The sequence below is a fragment of the Phalacrocorax aristotelis genome, chromosome Z (genome assembly GCF_949628215.1).
Source record: "Phalacrocorax aristotelis chromosome Z, bGulAri2.1, whole genome shotgun sequence".
Taxonomy (NCBI): Eukaryota; Metazoa; Chordata; class Aves; order Suliformes; family Phalacrocoracidae; genus Phalacrocorax; species Phalacrocorax aristotelis.
The window spans coordinates 568,208-587,312 of NC_134311.1; the positions used below are offsets into that span (position 1 = coordinate 568,208).

The following is a 19,105-nucleotide window of genomic DNA, read 5'->3' on the forward strand; positions in this document are numbered from 1 at the left end:
CTCACATCACGGCAGCCATGGCCCCGCACTTCGCCGGCCCTCCGCCGAGGGTCTGCGCATGAGGCTGCGGGCGAAGCCTCCTTGCGCAGTGATATTTTGCAAGTGAGGTGACGGAGGAGCCCTGCCCAGCAGCTGTGGTCACCAGAGTTTTGTCCTTTCGGTGATGCATCCTGTAGTTCTGCTCACATGTGGTGCCTCATCTTGTGCTTAGCTGAAATTATGGTATTTTAAAGCAAGAAAGCAAGCAAGGAAATGCTTCAGTTTTCCTTCCTGCAGAACATATCACAAGGTAAATGGCTTTTCATGGTGGTTATAGCTATATATTGAGCAAACAGGGTAAGTGTTATCAAACCGCTCTTTTTAAATTTTCTTCTTATTGATTTCAAAATTTAACTAAAAAAAGGTTTCAATTACAAGACAACCTTTTTATATTTCACACTTAGTAATTTTCATACAGCTGTATAATTGGAGGTAAGCAGTATCTGGAGTTAATGAAATAGATTTCTGTATTGTTCTTCAAGTCTCCAGTTAACTACAATTCGCCGTGTGATGATAAAGAGCAGAGCTCTTTGTCATCTGCTCTAAACACAGCCCCCGCCCTGCAGAGTTTGAGTGAATGCAAATAAAGAAAAAGAAATTACACTAAAAATACCTAAGGAGAGGAAAAAAACAGTCTCATGATGTAATTATTCTCAAAGGAATGCGAGGACAGATAACACCCCCGACCTGTTGCTGTATGTAGCTGAACTAGTACGAGCTACTAGCATCTCACACGGAGGCTCCTTTCGCAGCCCTTCTGTGGGATGGATCCCACCCGAGCTCGCACGCCAGTGTGTGTGGCATCAGGGAGCAGCAGCCCTGTGCTGCAGGAGCAGTGAAGCGCCCGACTTTGCAAACGGCGGAGGTGAAAGGACGAGCGATCCAGGGGGCCGAGCAGGGTTTGCTCACACTGCGCAGGACCCACAGCTGAGCGCTGCTCCTGCCTCTTCAAGTGTTTTTCAAAGCCAGGTGGTTTGAAGCACTGCCTGAGGATTTCCAGGGGAAATAAATGCTTTGTTGTGTTTTATGCCAGTGTGTGTGTTACTGTGAGGCTAATGGCTTGGGTGCAGGTGAGAGAAACACAGCGAGAGCAACAGGGGAGGAGTCGATTCTTGAAATGAAGAGGCAAGAAGCCCTCCTGACCTTTTTAAGTAAAATATCTGATAAAGTACACATAGCAAATGCAGTGAAACTTTCCTCTTTTTTTTGTTTTTCTTTCTTTTCCTCGTTGGGCAACAGACTTTTTTCTCAGCCTGCTGTTAGCAAGAGCAGTACCAGGCAGTGCAGCCCAGAGGGTGAGCAGCAACGACCTCGACGGGTGGGAGAGCACAGGCAGCCGGACAGGAACGGGCAGGAGCAGGGGGCTGGCCCAGTCCGTCAATATCCTGGCAGAAAACCAAAACCCAAATGGTCCCCAGAAGAACGTCCGTGGCGAGCAGTGGCGGCGTTGCAGCGACAGAGCGGCTGGCGGGCTGGCGCCCGGCTGACAAAAGCGTGCACGGGCCAAGCACCGTGGAGTCGCCTTGACGAGGGTGCAATTCGCAGGGCTGTCCCGCTGCCGTGCTACGGGCGCTTCCAGTTTGGCAGAGACCATTCTGGCTGGATCCTGGGAGGACGTGGTGATGGAAGCCCTGAGCAGCAGAACAACGGAAGAAGAGGAGAGCTGGCAAGAGACGTAATTACCTTTTCGAGCATCACGGCCACCAGAACGTATGACCCCAGCATGGGCCCTGCCAATGTCATTTGCTCCTTCCTGGCATCCAAGCGAGCCTGGCCACAGGGTCTGCGTGGGACAGCCCCAGGCTGCCCCTGCGAGCTGCTCTGCTGCAGCCCTGCATGGCGTGTCGCTGCCAGAGACAACCAGCACCACCTCCCCCAGACCCCTTCCCTAGCCACGCGCCCCCGTGTTTTACCCTCCAGCAATATTTGTGCTCATGCAGTGCAACATGGGGCCAGTTAAGGGAGTCGTTGCGCAGGACAGCCACTCTGGGATGATTATAAATCATTTGTCTTCTGACAGGTCAGCTCCCCAGAGCCAGCTACAGTGCAGAGGGGAGGGAGAGAAGGGTCCAGGACCTGCCTTTTTGGCTGCAGCTAGTTCCTGGACCTGCATGGCCACGACGTGCAACTTTACTGTGTGAAAGGCAGAGCTACTGCGAGCAAGCTTATGCTGCCACGTAGGGACTTTGGGAAGTGATTTTGGGTGCATGTATGAAAAGAGATTAAAAAAACAGCTAGAGAGCCTCATCTTCTCCTGTCAAAAGACATCCGCTTGTCCACAGCAATGGAGGGAACATCCGAGTTGCTCCTGGTGGTGCTTCGGGTGCGGATAGGAAAATCGGGCAAATTGCTGTGGGCAACTCCTTCCTTTGCCCAAGGTCGTGGTCTCAGAGCACACTTAAGAGATGAGTCCAGCACTCCAGGATGTGCATCCCACCTTGCTCTGGCCAAACCCTCCCCAGCCCATGTGTCTAACCAGGATTTTACCCAGGGCTAATGCGAATGAAAGCTTCCTGGGTTGTAACAGCACGGCCTGGGGCTTGAAAAACGTACAAACATTTTCCTCCGCGCTAGTGCACTGCTCCTTTGAATATCTGGTGTGAATATATAGGCCTTGCTGCACAAAGGTTCTGGTGATTGGCATGATAAAATGCATATTTAAATGTTCTTGCATGTACTGGCATGATTCCTAAAACTATGGCAGGAAACCTTTCTGCAAGCATTGGAAGGTGGTGGTTAAAAAACTTACCTAAATCACGTGCTGTGATGTACCAAATAAATATTCTAGGGAAAATATGAAATCTCTCCAGAAGAAAAACACGTTAAGATGAAAAACCTTCTGGCAGCTGGGATTTACCACAGGATCTATTTATGTATGTGGCAGCATGTTGACCAAGAGATGTGTCTACTTAACAATCAACCAGTTAGCCGAGGAGGAGCAGGAGAATATTGTATCGCGTTCCTGTAGGTGTTAAACACCTGACCTAGAGAGATTCTGGACAGAGTGGGGCTCTGAATGCTGCCTGGTTTCTGATCTTGGCCGTTTATTTGACGTTAATTATGTGTTTTGAGGCTGTGACCCACCACCACTTTTTTCAACCAATAGGGGAGAAATGGGTTATTAACATGAAATCTAATCTAGGAAAGGTAACAGTTAATACCCTGGGTATGCCTCCTTTCGAGGCTCAGAAAAAGCCTTAGATTTCTTAACCTCCTGTCTTCTGCTTGCATTTTCTGGACACTTTTATGTCTAGCAAAGGCCTCACTTAATCAACTGTATTTTGCTCTTTGCTGGCAATTGTTGGAAGCAGACTATTCAGTGATTTAGCTTCCTATCTTCCCATCTAACTCTTCTCCAAGCAATTCTCCAAGCAAAGGAATCAATTTGACCTTTTTCAGCGTTTTAATAGCAGCAAACACAAAAGTTACAGCACAGGATGAACTTGGGTTGAAATTTTTGTTCTTGGCTTTCTGGAGACTGGAAAAGCAAGCATTGTATAGTAGAGTCGGTCTCTTTCCAGCTAAAGCTCCCATTAAAAAAAAAAAATCCTCATTCTTGGTTTCTTCACTTTGCATCATAGCCAAAATGGGCCCCTCTTTTCAAAATATCCAAGGGAGGATGCATTCAGAGAGGGGGAAGCAGGGCTTGTAACAGAGCCAGCTGTTCCTTCAAGCAGAATGGCAGCCCAGCAGCAAGGTTCTCCAGCCTGCGTAACGCAGAAGTTAGGTGACAACCTGCCCCTCGGGGCACCTCGTCTGCCAGGTGCCCAGGGGCACTGTGAAAGCCCGAGCTCAGTGGTGAAGGGTGGGCTTCCAGGGTGCCTTTTCACAAGGCCCCTGTCCTACAGCTGCCAAAATCTCATTCCTGCTCTGTGCTCTGCTCAGACCCATGTGGTCTGCACGCACACCGCTGCACCTCCCTAGGTCTCCCGTGAGGTGAAGGGCGCAGCAACCTTTCCCTTCTCACACCTTGCCCGGCTGTGGCTCCCCTGGCAAGGTGGGGGACTGCCCTGCACCCCCAGACACTAGGGCCTTGGGGCATCTGTTCCTGCGCTCTAGTCCCAAAAGCAGTGCTCATCCCGCCTCTGCCGCTGCATCCGAAACCAGCGCTTTGCCTTCCCGAGGAGCCTGCCGGGGTGCCCCACGGGCTGGAGGGCACTAGCTCTGCTGCTGAAAGCGCCTTGCGTCACACTCTTCTGCTGGGTTTGAACGAGGAGCTATATCACGCAGGGGCCGGGGAAGCCCGAGCTCTGCAGTCCAGCCGTGCTGCACTCCCAGGAGGCCAGGCCCTTGCTCTACCACGTCACTGCAGTAATCTCAGACAATACGGTGGGGTTTCTCACAGAGCTCTCAGGAAGAGCTAGAAGCCTGGTGTGGCTTGGCCTCCCTCTGATGCTGGCTCATTTTCAGCTGTGCATGTAAGCGTGTCACCAGGCAGAAAGTTCTGCAAAGTTGGGTTTTAAAACCATATCTTTTTAACTATCAAAATAACCACACTCGAGATCAGTGAAAGTGACCGAGAGAGGGGACTGAAGCGTTCACTGTGGCCCTGAACCCTTCCACACTAGACTGGTAAAACAGATTTAGGCTCTTCATTGCTTTGATAAATCAGGTTGGTCTTCTGCTTTGACACAAATTTATCCCTGAAAATGCAGGCACTGGTCTCTGGTATGGTTGTGGGCTGGAGAAAGAAAACCCCAGAGACACAGAAAGGGGTAGCGAGGAGCAGCCCTCAGGGTGGAGGCCAGCAAAGCTATGGGCAGCTCTCCCAGAACTGCATTTCACCCTGCTGCGGTGCTCCCTGCTGCGGGACTGCAGTGGCTCTCTCTGCTGAACACACCTGACAATGACCCCCAGCACACTGCTCACCGCCCGGTACAACGGGCAGCACTTTGTGGCAGCAGTTGCTGGTACACGAAGGGAGAGCAAAAGTCGTAATGCATATTGACTGAAAAAGAGAAGTCTCTCAGCATTTCCTGCCACTCTTGAAAATAAACCCCCCCGGTTTTGTCAGCCGCACCACCTCGGCTCTGCTCCCTCGCTGGGCTGGCCAGACTGGGAAATGGCACACTGATGAGACTCTTGATAGCTCTCCTGATCGATCTCACCCAGGGGGGACAGAGCACTTCTTCTGTGTGGACCCCCGAGCAAATGCTGCCGCTGAGGGGTGCCTCTCCTCCACGCTCTCGTCTCTCAAGCCTCACTTCTGATGGCCTCCCGTGGACACAGGTCTCTGAGGATCACTGAGGGTGTTAGGTTATGCTACCAAAGTGGTCTCAACATTACAGGACTGCCCATCTAATGCCTTTTAAATTACTTCATTCTAACGAGCATACTGACCTCAGAGTTCACTTTTATCTCTGGGAACATATTGAGCCACGATCACCACTAGATCTCCCATATTTTGAATTTAAAATTACAGACGTCAGAGGAAAAAGAGAAGCAGTGGCTATTTCTAAAACAGTAAAGCCCCCACCCTCTACTCCTGCCTAGGCTGAGGGGCAGATCGTCATTTATAGCAGCACTCCCCCTCTTCCACATGTGGTATAGGTGTGTTCTGCAGAAATGTGAGAAAATGTAAACAACTTCAGAAGTCATTGATTTATAATTATAAAATATAATTGTTATTGATACAAAAACCAAAGCTGGTGGTACCGGGCTTCAGATGCTCTGTGCAACCCTCTGCCCTCCATTTCCCCAAAATCATGATTAACCACACCTCGGGAAAAGGAGGCTGCCCAGGCATCAGAGCAGGCTGGTATGGGGGAGGGAAGGCGATGCAAATACTTTGCTCTGGAGGCTCCAGGTCCTTTGGCTGCAATCCGTTAAGCTGAGCCTTGAGCAGTGCCTGGTTTTGCAGTCTTCGTGTGAGCATTGAGGGGTGTGGGGCAAGTTATCCTTTCCCTCCCTAATGTTATGCTTCAGAGATAAAAGGACAAAAACTTAGGCCGGGTTTATGATCTTCTTTTCGCTTGAGGGAGGGCAGGCAACAACAACTGTCCTTGGAAAACTCCAGAACTAGATTTCTGCTGCACCACTGTTCTCTTTGCTGCTTTTCTCCCGGCTCCTTGCCGTGTACAGAAAGCACAGCAGCACGCTGAAACACAGCCCAGGACCCTCCGGCTGCAGCCGTGGCTTTGCGGTGGGCTGGCTCCTGGGCGCCCTGTTCCTGGGATGGGGGGCTTCAGCCCGGCTGCAGCTTTGCGCCCCGGGGAGCAGGGGAAGCGTTTTTAGGCAGCGTTCCCAGGGGTGCCCGCCCGAGAGGCAGGCTCCCAGCTGTTTTCAGCCCTGCAAACACCCAGAAGCATTGCCCCTGTGTAGGAGCAGCTTTTCCCGGGTGTCAGTGGGGCTCAGCCCTGGGGCCCTAAATCACAACGTGGGTGAGGGGGCGCATGATGGGGGCCGGGAGCGCTCCGCTGGGTGGGTGCCTGAGCCCCGCTCCTCGGGGGGTGGTGGTGGTGGGCAATCAGAGCGGGACGGTGGAGGTCTCCCCCCACGCCTTGCACCCCACAGCCGGCCCCCCCGCAGCGGGAATGGGGAGAGGGGTTCCAGCTGCCCGCGGAAGCCTCCGCGCTGTTTGGGTTGAGGCGCTGGGCGGGGGTGCCCGAGCAGCGGCGGGGCCGGAGCCGGACCCCGCACAGTCCCGCGATGCGTGGGCGCGCATCCCGCAGAGCTGCGGGACCCGTGGTGCCCACGCGGGTCAGCGGCCCGCGCGGCCCTTCAGCCGCCGCCGTGACGGCACAAATGCGGGGACCCTCCGCCACCGCCCCACGCTCCTCCTCGGGCATGTCCAGTTTTTAGGACAATAAACCGCTTCTCATTCGTTTCCCTGACCGAGGTCCGAGCAGCGCTCCCGGGCTTCTCGCTGCGACGGGGCCGCGGGCCGGGAGAGGCGAAGAGAGCATCTGGAGGGACGGGGCGGGGGGTCTGCCGGTCATTTGGCTGGCAATTTGGGGCCGCCTGTCGCCAGGGCAGCGGCGCGGGGAAGGAGCATCCCGGGGCCGGTTACTCGCACGGCGATGGCGCTTCAGGGCGAGCCAGCGGAAAAGCGGGCTTTTGTGTAAGCAAATGAGGGCGAAGAAACGTTGGTGAAAAGGGAAGCAAAGGGGCGAGAGACAGGAGCCGGCCTGCCTCTAGTCGCGCTGGGACGGAGCCCGGCGGGTGGGGGTCCCGATGGGCCCCCGGCCCAGCTGCGGAGCCGCCCGGGGCAGCCGGGTCCTCTGATGCGAGGGCGTGCGACGCGGAGGGATGGGCGGGAGGGAGAAGAAGGTTTTAGAAGCAGAGTCGCCTCCATGTCAGCTCCCGGAGGGGCCGGGGGTGGCGGGGCCGCGCTGAGAGGGGCGGCCGGAGCTCCGTTAGCGGCCTCGCCTCCCCGCATCCCGGCACGCCCGCCTTCCCGGCCGTGCGGCCCGGCCCGGCCGGAGCGGTTTCCCGGCAGAGGTCTGTTCCCCCGGGCATCCACGGCCGGCAGGACCCGGCCCCTGCCCGCACTGCCTGCAGGCAGCCGTGGTTCCCTGCCTTCAGCCCCACGCTCCTCTGCCCTGCCCGCGGCCGCGGGGCGCGGCTGCCCCGCCACTCACGGAGCATACCGTGGGGGGGCGGCGGCCCGTGGAGGGGAGCAGAACTCCCCCGCCGCCCCCTCCAGCGGACTGGTTTCGTGTCCGGGCAGGTTCCGTAGGAGAGGGACCGGGCAGCGGTGTGGGAGGCCAAGGGCTGTGGGTGTGCGCGGGTGGGAGTGGGTGCATGGCTGCAGGCGCCCATGGGCGAAGGGAGCAGGGCGATGCAGGCAGAACCTCCCGCCCGGGCCGCTTTCACGGGAGACGCCCCGGGGCCGGTGTTTAGTTTGTCCTTTGGGAAGGGGAGCGCCGTTATTATTTTCACCCCCCCGAGTCGCCTTTGCCGAAAAATAAACCTGATGGTGACCGAGGCCTCGCGAATTCGCCCCCTCCCCTCTCCCCGCCCTCACCCGCGCCGCCGCCGAGGCCTGCAAGACGCGGCCGTGGGTCTGCAGCCGCGGCTCGGTACCGGCGGGAGGCCGGGGGAAGCCCCAGCGGACACCGCCCCCCCCCCCCCCTCCGGGCCGGGAAGGACGGTCGCAGCCCCCCGGCGCCTCCGTCGGGCAGTTCGCCCCCAGCCCCCCGGGTTCCGCTCGGGCCTAAGGGCCGTTGCCGGGCGAGGAGCGAAGGGCAGGGCCGGGCAGGAGGTGATGCGGGCCGCTGGGTGTCCCCCCGCCGCCCCCCCGGGCCCTCCCAGGAAGGTGGCCGTCCCGCCCCCGCGACGGCCGGCCCGGCCCGACGGCGAGCGCGGCCCCGGGACTGCGGCGTCACCCCCCGGCCCGGGAAGGGGAAGTCGGTTCTGCTGAAAAGTTGGTGACGTGCTGCGGCCAGCGGAGGCAGAGCGGGCAGGTGCCGCCGCGGCTGCCGCTGCCGCCGCCGCCGGGACCGGGGCCGGGGCCGCTCTGCAGCAGCCGGAGGAGCGCTCGAGGGGCGGCGGGCTGCGAGCAAACTTTGATTCCTGCGACATCAGATGTCAGAGTTTTCTTGGGTTTTGGCTGCGTCTGGGGACATCTTGTGATGTTTTAGAGAACAGGACATGATCTCACATGGTGAGGAGCTCTTTAGTTTCTTAATCATTTCACGGTTCCTTCAGAGGCTTTTTTCCACCTAAAACGTTTAGTTTCAGCTCAGTGATCAGCTGCAAAAGCTCGGCGGGGAGCGGAAGAGTTGAATTATTCCAACCTGCGAGAGCCCCTCGAAAATAAAAAAAAAAAAAGGAAAGAAAAAAGGGGAGAAAATAAAGAAGGAAAAAAAGGAAAATAAAGAAGAAAATAAAGAAGGAAAAAGAAAGAAAAAGAAAGAAAAGAGGAGGGAAGAAAAGAGAAGAAAAGGAAAGGAAATAAAAGCAAAGAAAAAGTAAAGCGAAGAAAAAAGCAAAGAAAGAAAAGAGAAAAGAAAAATAAAAGAAGAAAGAAAAGAAAAAAAAGAAAGAAAAGAGAAAAAATAGAAAAAAAAAGGAAGGAAAAGGAAGGAAATAACAACACGACGTAGAAACTTTTCTCTCCGTCCCTTTCGTCAAGTCCTGAAAAGCCGGGATGGAGCTGGAGAAAACCTACGCGACCCCCCGGGCCGGCCGCACAGGTGGGACTCGAGCTGGGTGCCGTGGGGATCCCGGCGGCTCCGCAACCCCTCACGCGTGGGCCGTGGTGAGGGGCAGAGTCGGGTGCGGCGGGACCGGAGCGGGTGGCAGGGCCGGCTCCCCGTGGGGCCTTCGGGGCGGCGCGGTGGGTGCCGAGACCCCCGTGTCCCGCGGGAGGGGCCGCACGCCGGCTCCGGGGCCGGCCGGGTGTGCGCCAGCCGAGCGGCTGTGGCCGGGCGGACCGGGTCGGGGGACCGTGACCAGGGACCGGCGAGAGGCCGCGGCGGGCCTCGTCTCGGCGTCCCCGCGGGGAGCGGGGCGACGGCGTCGTGTCCGTGGGGCCGGTGGTGGGTGCGGACCCGGGCGCGGAGGCGGCCTCGCGGCTTGGTGGCGGAATGCAATTCCGAAGCGATCGATGGGGCCTTTTATTAGTTAAATCGCCTGAATAATCGTTTAATCGATAAAGCATTTCATGGCGGCGCGCCGCACGCCCCGCGCGGTGGGGGCGACGGGGGGCGGCAGCACTGACGGCTGTGGCCGGGGCGGCGGGCGGGCAGGGCGGCACCCTCGGGGCTCTGCCCGCCGCATCCCTGCGGGGTGTCGGCCGGGAGGGGGGGGGCACTCACCGCAGTGCCCCGCGGGGGAGGAAGGAGAGGATGATGATGAGGGAGGGAGTGAACGCAGGGATGAAGGGCAGGCAGGGAGAGGTGCCGACCCTGCCCGCCAGCGCCCGCTCTCCCCCCGCCGTCCAGACAGGCGCCCCCACCACCACACCGGGGGCTCCCCCGGGCCGAGGTGCCGAGCGGCGGAGGGGGAAGACCGGCCTGACGGCCCCCGGCCTCGCCGCGGTCGCACCACTCAGTTTCGCCTTCAACGAAAACGCGCCCCGCGCTGAGCCGCCGGCGGGGGGGTAGTCCCGGCCCGGCCCTGCCGCCGCCCCGAGGGCGCGGGCTGGGACGCAGCGGAGCGGGAGGGGCTCGACCGGGGCGAGGCTCCCTCTGCGCCCCCGTCCCCGCGGCGGGGTGGGCCGGCAGCCGGGTCTTCGAGGCCTCGGGCGGGACGGCAGGGCCGGAGTGGGGGGGACACGGCGAGGGGAGTCGGCCCAGCTGGGATCTGTCGGTCCCTCACGGTCACCCACGGCCGGACGGAAGCTGCACGGGGGGGTTCATCCCGGCCTGGGGCCAGCGCCGCCCTGCAGGCAGCGGCCATTCCTGGGGAACGCCGGGCTTCACCGCGCCCTAGCCCACTGCACGGGGTTGGCGGGGACCCACGGCCACGGGGCGAGATGTGGCATTCGGCCGTCGGGAGGGAGGACGGGGCCCACGGCCGCGGGACGCGCGCAGTGCGGCCGTCGAGGACACACACATCCACGGCCGTGGGGTGCTCCGTCGGGCCGACGGGTGACCCATGGCCACGGGACGCGCCATCCGCCTGCCGAAGGTCCCACAGACCCGGGACGCTCCGGCCGTCGGGGCGGAGGGGGGCGGTCCCACGGTCCCGGGATGAGCCGTCCGTCCGTCGGAGGTCCGACCCCCCCCCGCCCGGGGAAGGCGGGGCCCGCTCCCCCGCCCGGCCCGGTCACGCGTGGCTGCGCCCCCGCCCCGCCCCGCCCGCCAAGGGCCTGCGGCCACGCCCCCCACCCCCATTGGCCCGCAGCCCGCCTATAGGCGGTGGCGCCGCCGGGCGGCCAATGCGGGAGGCCGGCAAGTTAACTTTTGCGATTGGCCGGGGCGGTGAGTGACGGGCGGGCCCCGCCCCGCCGCCGCTGTCCAGCCGCGCGGTGCTGAAGCGCCGCCTCCTCCTCCACCTCGGCGGGGCCGCGCAGCCGGGCCGCGGGGCACGGCGGGGCCGGCGGGGTCCCGGGGCGGCGCCGTCCCGCCGTGACCGGCGGAGCCCCCCCCCGCCCGCCCCGCCCCGCCCCGCGCGCCCCCGCCGCGGCCCGCCCCCGCCCCCGCCCCCGCCGCCCGCCACAACCCCCGCCGCCCGCCGCGGGCCGGCAGCGCGCCGGGCGCACGGCCCGAGCCAGCCAGGCGCCGCGCCGCCCCGGCAGCCCGGCGGCCGACGGCGGGCGGGAGGGAGGGAGGGGGGGGGGGGAGCGGCGGGAGCGGCGGGGCGGGCGGCCCCGCGGCCCGGCGGGCGGCGGCTATGGGCGCGCCGCGCCGGCGCCCCAGGTCGGACGGCGGCCGCTGACGGGGCGGCCCCGGTCCCGCGGGGCCGCGGCGAGGCGAGGCGAGGCCAGCCCGGCCCCCGCCCCGCTCCCCGCCCTCTCGCACAGCTTCCCCCCGCCGCTCCCCTCGCCCACCGCCGCCCCGCCCGGCTCCGCGAGTTGCTGCCCGCGGCGCGGCGGGGGGCGGCACAGGCGGAGCAGCGCCGGCGCCCCGGGACCGAGCCCCCGCCGACGGGGCGCCCGCCCCCGCTGCCGCCCGCCGCCGCGCAGCCGCCGCCGCCGCCGCCAGCACAAAGAGCCGTCGGGGAGGGAGCGCCGGGCTGCCGCCGCCGGACCGAGACGCGCCCCCCCCCCCCCCCCCCCCCCGCCCCAGCGACGCCCCGCAGCCGGGAGGCGGGTGCCGCGGCTCGGCGGCCGCCCGGGGAGCGGCCGGGGGCGGAGGCGCAGCCCGGGGCGGCCGCTCCTCACCCTCCCCGACGGAGCCGCCGGAGGCTGCGAGCGGCGCGGGCAGCCGTGCTCGGCCGGCGCTGTCGGATACCGCGGCCCCGCTGGGGGCAAGACTCTTCTTATTTTTTTGTCTCTTTTTTGGGTTTTTTTTGGTTTTTTTTTTTTTTTTTTCTTCTTATCGGTCTCTGGCTCTTCCCTCGGGTCCCCTCCCCCTCGCCCCAAACCCGAGCGCCGCCGGCGAATCGAGATCTGCTCGGCGAGGCCGCCCCGGCCCGGACCGCTCCGATGGAAATACACTGTAAGCACGACCCGTTTGCAGCAATGCATAGTAAGTAGGCTGCTAGTTCAACTTCTCTGACACGGCCGCGACGGGCCCTGCGCGGTCGCGGGCGGGGGCCGCCCCCGGGGCTCCGGACGAACGAGGGTCCGGGCTGCTCTGCCGGGTCCCCTCCCACGGGCCGGGCCCTGGTCGCCGTGTCCCTCCGGGAAGGGCGGCCGCGCCGCGGGGGCGATTTGCCGATGGAGGGACGGCGGCGGGATGCTGCGGGCTCGTCCGAGGTTTATCTTCTCGTAGAGAAGGAGCGTATTTATATACGCACATAGGTGTACTCGCACGCCTGACTTTATACGTTCATCTATATATATATATATGTACGCACGCGTATGTGTGTGTATATACGTGTGTGTGTGTATATATTTATATTTTCCCCCCGAATCAAACCTCTGTGCAGGAAGCCGCCCGGTATTTCTGACGAACGGAAAAGTTTGCGATACGATATTCTCGCTCTATTTCAACATTTTGATGTTCATTAATTAAAAAAAAAAACCAAAAAACAAGGGGGAAAAAAAGGCAAACAAATGCGAGGGGCGCGGGGCGGGGCCGGAGGGAAGATTTTTGTGTTTTTAAGCACCCGAAGAAAGGCGCGAGGACTCGGCGGCGAGCTCGGCGCCGGGCAGCGCGGAGGAGGGCGGCGGGCAGGAGCGCTGGTTAAGTTAACAGGTCGTGCTCGGTGGGCTCGCCTGAGATTTGTTGTGCTTGAGAGGTCGGGGAAGACTTATCCATTAGCACAGCGTTATGTGAAATGACATCTTCTCTCACGGTGAGTTAAACGCTGCATTACGGCGAGAGATTGCGAGGAAATTTAAGGTAGAACTAATCTCATTTCCCGGCGCGCCGCAGCCCTTCAGCTAAAAGAAATTTGTTTGTGACATAAACCCTCCAGCGCTAGGGCTAGCAATCTCCCTTCCCCGGTTCCCCTCGCCCCGTCTGGGACGAGGTCCGCAGCCGGCAGCCGGTAACGCCCGCCCGTGAAAAACGACTTCTCCCTCCCGCGACAACGCGGCGTTTTAAACCCGCGTGTATTTCTCTCCTGCCACGGAACCAAACCACATTTTTAAAAGGAGAACTTTACGGGCGGGCAGCCCGCCGAGGGGGGGGACGGGGACGCGGAGCCCCCGCCGCCCGAGCCCCCCGTCCCGCCCCGCCACGGGGGGCGAGCGGGACGCGGCGGTAGCGGACCCGCAGCCCACGGAGGACGGGCTGCCCGCGGTGGCGGGGGGTGGGGAGGGCTGGACACGGCAGGCGGGAGAAGCCGCGGAGGGTTTCGGCGGCGCCTTCCGTCATTCGCAGCGGTCGAAAATCGATACATTCCGCAGGAATTTTGTGGCGAAACGGAAGGAGAGGAAAAAAAAAACAAACAAAAACCAAAAACCCAAACCAAACCCGAAAGCCTCGGTGCCTTCGCTCCGGCCGCAGCGCGGGAGCCCCCGTGGCCCTTCGCCGCCGAACAATCTCCGGGCCCCCGGCTCCCCCCCGTGTGGGGGGAGGCGGCCCCGGTGACCCGCGGCGGGAGAAAACGGGGGGAGCCGGCACGCGGCCGGGGGCTGCTGCCGCCGGCGGGGGGGGGAAAGTTTGGCCCCCTTCTGGCTCCACCACGGGGGTCCCGCGGCTTCCCTGTCCCGCGTGGGTAGTACCCGGTGTTGCCGAGGCGGGCGGGTGCAGCCGGGGCGGCCCGGACCCCGGCGGACGGTTCCCTGGGACCGGCCGCCGCTCGACCCGGCTCGTCCTCCACTCGCCCAGCTTCCCCGGTCGCAGGTGCCCCGGCCGGGCCGGGCCCCCGTTCCACTCCCCACTCCCCCCCCCCCTCGGTCTCGCCCCGTCCCCGCTCCCTGCGGGGGGCTGCGAAGCGGGGAGCGGAGCAGCGCATCGGCCCCGCTCCCCCAGCCCCACCCCGGGCCGGGGGCCTGAGCCCTGTGTCTCCCCGCCTTCTGCAGCGCTCCGGCCCGACGGGGCCCCCGGCGCCCGCCGCAGCCGTCTGGGGAGCGCGGGAGCCGGCGGATAGGGACTGCGGGCGGGCCGGGAGCTGGGCCGGGAGCCGGTGCGCTTCCCGAGGCGATGGCAGGTTTAGGGAGGGGTCCCCCGGCGCGGCAGAGGGACGGCGGCGGCCCCGGCCTTTGTTCCCCCGGTGGCTGCAGGGTCGGATGCTCTCGGCCTGGGCAGGCCCGGCCTCCGTCGGCCTCCCGGGGGCTAGGAACTGGCTGCGGGGGGAGCATCAGCTCTTTCCCTGAGGAAACGCGTGTTTTAGTGCTTGCTTTCTCTCTTTCCATTTCTTTCTTCCTCTCTTTTCTTCCTCTCTATCTCGATATTGTATTGCATCTCAGTTGTTAGGAGGATGAAAGAAACAATTGTAGTTAAAATTTCTGGAAGAAAATTCTGAATTGCTGAACTTCCCTTCCCTTCCCTTCCCTTCCCTTCCCTTCCCTTCCCTTCCCTTCCCTTCCCTTCCCTTCCCTTCCCTTCCCTTCCCTCTTTCATTCTCCCTCTCTTTCCTTTTCCCTTCCCTTCTCTTCCCTTCCCATCCCTTCCCTGTGCTGCAGGATCTTGCCATTCGCGCTGAACGCACTGTGCGTGATTTTGTACAATAAAAGGTGAGAAGCCCCAGGTCTCGTTCACCACAGCATTGCGGGGTTGCTCCTGCGAGCCTCAGCCACTAAGTTGTCCCCGCTCTGGCTGCAGCATCATCCTGTCCCTGGTGCCTCCCTGGCGCTGCCGGCAGCTCCCTGGGCAGGGGCAGCTGAAGGCACCCCACGCCGGGGGTCTGCTCTCTGCACCCTGCGGCTGCAGGAGGGACGGGCGAGCTGGAGGCCAATTCGGCTGCTGGCAGAGCTCTGTCTCTTGCACCGATGAAGGCAGAGCAGACGCTTGTCTGCTTGCCACAGGCTTTAGCAATCACATATTTCATGTGGATTCATTATGTGTCCTGACAGTTTTAGAAGGTGTTTGCGAAGTTTGACAGCAGTTTATCAATGGTGAAATGGCCAGATTTAAATAAAAATAGCTCTATATAATCTTTTTTTTTAAACACTGAGGCATTGGGCTTGTCAGCTTATTCAGTACCATTCAAGCCCTGTGCAAATAGAGAGATTTTCTGTTGTATTTTTGTTCCAGAATTGGCATCTGTACTGCCCCTATTGCTTGTTTTCAGTTTCTCCACTCCTGTGTAATCTAAGTAGTTTGGATGATTAACAACATGAGGGTTAATTATATTTCCTCACTTGGTACATGGGTTTATTACATGTTCGTGGATTTTACATAGTTCCACTACGATTCATCCAAGTGGGTCCCGTTTCCCACCAAATATATGATTCACCTTGCTAAAGGTGAACAGTGCAAATCTGCTAGAAAAGGAATAATATACAGGGCTTGCCTGAGTGTTCATGTTTTATTTGTGGGACCATAGTATCTGCCAAGACTGCTGGAAATTATAAGAGCAGAAATCACGCTCTGTTTATTTTCTTTGCTCTTGATTAAGTCAAGGCATTTGGAAAAAAACCCAACAAGTATTTCATTTTAGGTATCCCCTCTGTGCTTAGACACAAGCAGTGTGTAGGCTGAGCGATCACCCAGCCTTATTTTCAGCTGGCTTCCGAGACAGAGGCTCAGGAGCAGCCCCTTCTCCACGGGGCAGCACCAGGCCTGCCCCTGGAGTTCGCGGGGGGGCCATGCGGCCACTGCCTTCAGGAGGAGGGTGGCCCACGTCCAGGCAGGTGGGCATCGCTGCGTGGCTTCCCGTGGCCATTTCCCAACATGGGGGCCCGATCTGCCTTCATGCAGGAGGGTCCTCCCCTCCGGCGAGTGGCATTGCGGCAGCGCAGGCAGCACAGCCGTCACTGCCTCCGTGCAGCGCCTGGGGAAAAGCAGCTGGAGGCTGGACCGACGCTGGAGAAGCGATGCCCAGCGCTGGGGAGTGCTGGGCTGGGGGGATCTGCTGCGGGGAAACATCCCACAACTCTCACACAGCTCTTCTTCTCCTGCCCTTCTCCTCCTCCCCTGTGTGTTTCAGGACATGGAGGCGTGAATCAGCTGGGGGGTGTTTTTGTGAACGGCCGCCCCCTCCCAGATGTCGTTCGCCAAAGGATTGTGGAGCTTGCTCACCAAGGGGTCCGGCCGTGTGACATCTCCCGGCAGCTCCGAGTCAGCCACGGCTGCGTCAGCAAAATACTTGGCAGGTAAAGGGGGGACAACGAATCCTTCTGGGTCTGTCAAGGGAGAAGTGTCAATGCCGGTCCCTTAATTGCGAACAAATGGAGAACGGTAGAAACCTCAGGAAATCAGTCCAGTGAGGAGAGGGGCTTCCTGACCACCCATGGTTTTATATGCCTGATGTGGGGGAAAAAGTGCCACTATGCTTATCTCTCGTTCGCCCCTTTCACAGTTTTTAATGGATAATTGTAACATGGAGTGCAAAACGCCCCGTGGAGGGTGTTTGCTCTACAGATGGCATATATGCTGCACCTCTCAGTTCCGAACAAATAGAGAAATCTGGGAGTTATCTTCACTAAAATGGGAAAAAAATACAAGTTGTGCCAGTTACTTGTTCTGCTTTCTGAAGAAGACGCTCTTTTAGCAGTAATGTCATTACATATGATATATATACATCAACACTGCCGAGCATTCATTCACAAAGGGTATTTTACAGTCTGTCCCACTGTTTGTTTCGGCATCTTTTTCTACTCCTGTGCCGGAATATGCCAGAATACATTCTGAACTAGAGCACAGAATACCATAAGTAACTATCAACCATCTTGATTTTGGCTGTTTTGGGAGTAGCCCTCTGTTCAGGCTGGACCTGCTAGAACCACTATTAAGTGCTTAAATAAACTCCAAATTCATATATTTTCCTGATTTCGTTTTAAAATTTGACAGACACTCCGGTCAAAAATACCATCCTTGCTTCTTTGTATCTTGTGAAAAAATCTGAATATAATTTGTGCAGATTACATTATTAAAATGGTTTTGGGCTCCAGGTATTCTGAGATACGTGAGCAACTTCTATTAAGGAAAACATTTTTTTGGTAAGAAAATGTTTTCCTTGGTAATATGGAGAAGTTAATTTCTGAGCTATTTATGAAACTTTCACGGTTCACTTCATTGTTTAGAATTTTACTCTTAGCATTTTTATTTTTAGCATCTGTTTCTTTTCCAAGTTTTAGCCAGTTTGCTTCCCTGGACGTAGCACAGCTGCAGACTGCTGAGGCAGTTTTGGTTTGTAGTATCACACAGGGGATCTGCTTGGTTTAGCAGCGCGTACAATCACTCAGTGGCCGTTTGATCATTCAGCATCAGAGTGACTTGGTGAAGTCGCAGGCCCCTGGTTTCATAGCTCTTGGCATGCTTTTCCCCACAGCCCCCTCTTACCTCTACTCGCCCTGATGGCGAACACCACCTCCTCAGCCCCCGCGGTGTGCTCCGAGAGCTGCACGAGCCAGCGTGCAGGTTACCCTCAGCCTCCCTGCTTTTTCTCTCATGCCTTTGTCACAGGGAGATGTGTTCCCCTGCAAGGCATTCCTCCCGGCGTGGGTTTGAGGACATCGATGCCTTTACTCTTGTAGAGCGTAGAACTTTCCATGGGCTTTATCTGAGACCTGCCTGCCCATCATGGGCCGTTTCACTCGGTTACTGCATTGCATCGGCTGTCGGCACAGGCTCCAGCTCCCAGCCTGGCTGGCGCGGTTCGCCAGGTGATGGGCGCTGTTGCAGTAGACTTCCCACCAATTCCCATCAGGACCAATGTACAGCTAAGAAAGGGGCGATTTATTTGCCTACAAGGCAAATGTCTGATGGTTTCACTTTTGATAGTTGGAATAAATTTACCATTAGATGTATTTGCACTGTAGAGCTAAGAGCGAGGCTCTGGAGCTTTGTCATTAAAGTTGTCAACAATAAATTGGAATTTCATAGCTCATTATTTTCATAACTAATAATTACAGTGGGTAAAACGTCACTGTAATTGCAGCTCTATGTGTGTATGTGTGTGTTTTTGCATGTGCGCGCGCATGTGTGAAAACCTGGAATCTTTATCGTGAATCCTTACATTTGGGATTTTATGGCTGGAATTTTTCAGCCCTCCATAGAGTTAAAAAAGAATCCAGAGGCAGGGAAGCAGCAGTGGCAGTGCAAGTGAAACTCTCACCCCTCAGAGGAGGGCACCGCAGGGGTGCCCACTCTTCACCTGCATCGGCAGCTTGCTGGGAGCAAAAGCCCCGGACCTGATGTGCATAAATGAAGCTGGCTGCAGCCATCCTTGCCTTTAAGATGGAGACAGGAGTCAGGGACCCCGAGCTGTGCAGTCTGCAGGCCCTTTGCTGCACCCAGGATCGTTGTGAGGGCAAAGAGGAGGGAGGCGTCAGGGGAGTTGCTGGGCGAGAGCTGTCCCCCATCGCAGCGAGCAATCCTGGCCGCGCGGGGAAAAGGGTCTGGGCCCAATCCTGCACCCTCCTGTGCGAGGCAAGTCTTTCTGCTGCCCTGTGCATGCCTTTGCAGGCTCGAGGTGGTGAGGGCAGGTGGGTGGTCAGCGGTTAGAGCATTTGGGAGTGGAGGTCTTGCTGTCCAGAGGGTACCCGGGCTTTGTCCCCCGGTGAGCTCGCCACGGCCGCAGCGTCGTGGCGGCGAGGGCCTTTGCTGTCGCAGCTTACCTGCCATGGCAGAGTCACCATGGGAAGCACCGTCCCTCACAGTCATGGCTTCCCAGGCTGCTGGCTGATGCTCTGCTCAGCTGGGCTGTCTGGGGTCGTGGGGCGGTCGACAGACACCATGTCACGCTGCAGGGAGGCACTGTTGGCAAAAGACACCAAGGAATGTTTGCTAAATCGGTGTTTTTGACTAAGAAAACCATGAATTTTTGCTTGGTGGCATTCACGGTATTGTCTGGCTTCCTTCTACACCTTCCTCACAGGAGCGGTGCCAGCAGCGAAGGTTTTGAGGCTGGGGGTGCAAGGTCTTCGTAGGTTTGTTGTTGCAAGTTCATTTTCTCATGT

The 19,105-nt window shown here is 59.1% G+C and overlaps 1 protein-coding gene across 1 annotated transcript in view; it reads left to right on the top strand.

Annotated features, from left to right (window-relative positions):
• Positions 1-11,971: 11,971 nt before the first annotated feature.
• The window catches only part of PAX5 (paired box 5), a 135,282-nt gene continuing 128,148 nt past the window's right edge, over positions 11,972-19,105 (top strand). Inside the window, exons 1-2 of the mRNA XM_075079028.1 lie at positions 11,972-12,116; positions 16,132-16,297. Coding sequence (XP_074935129.1) covers positions 12,074-12,116; positions 16,132-16,297 — 209 coding nt within the window. The 5' untranslated portion in view covers positions 11,972-12,073. The remainder of the gene's footprint in view (positions 12,117-16,131; positions 16,298-19,105) is intronic.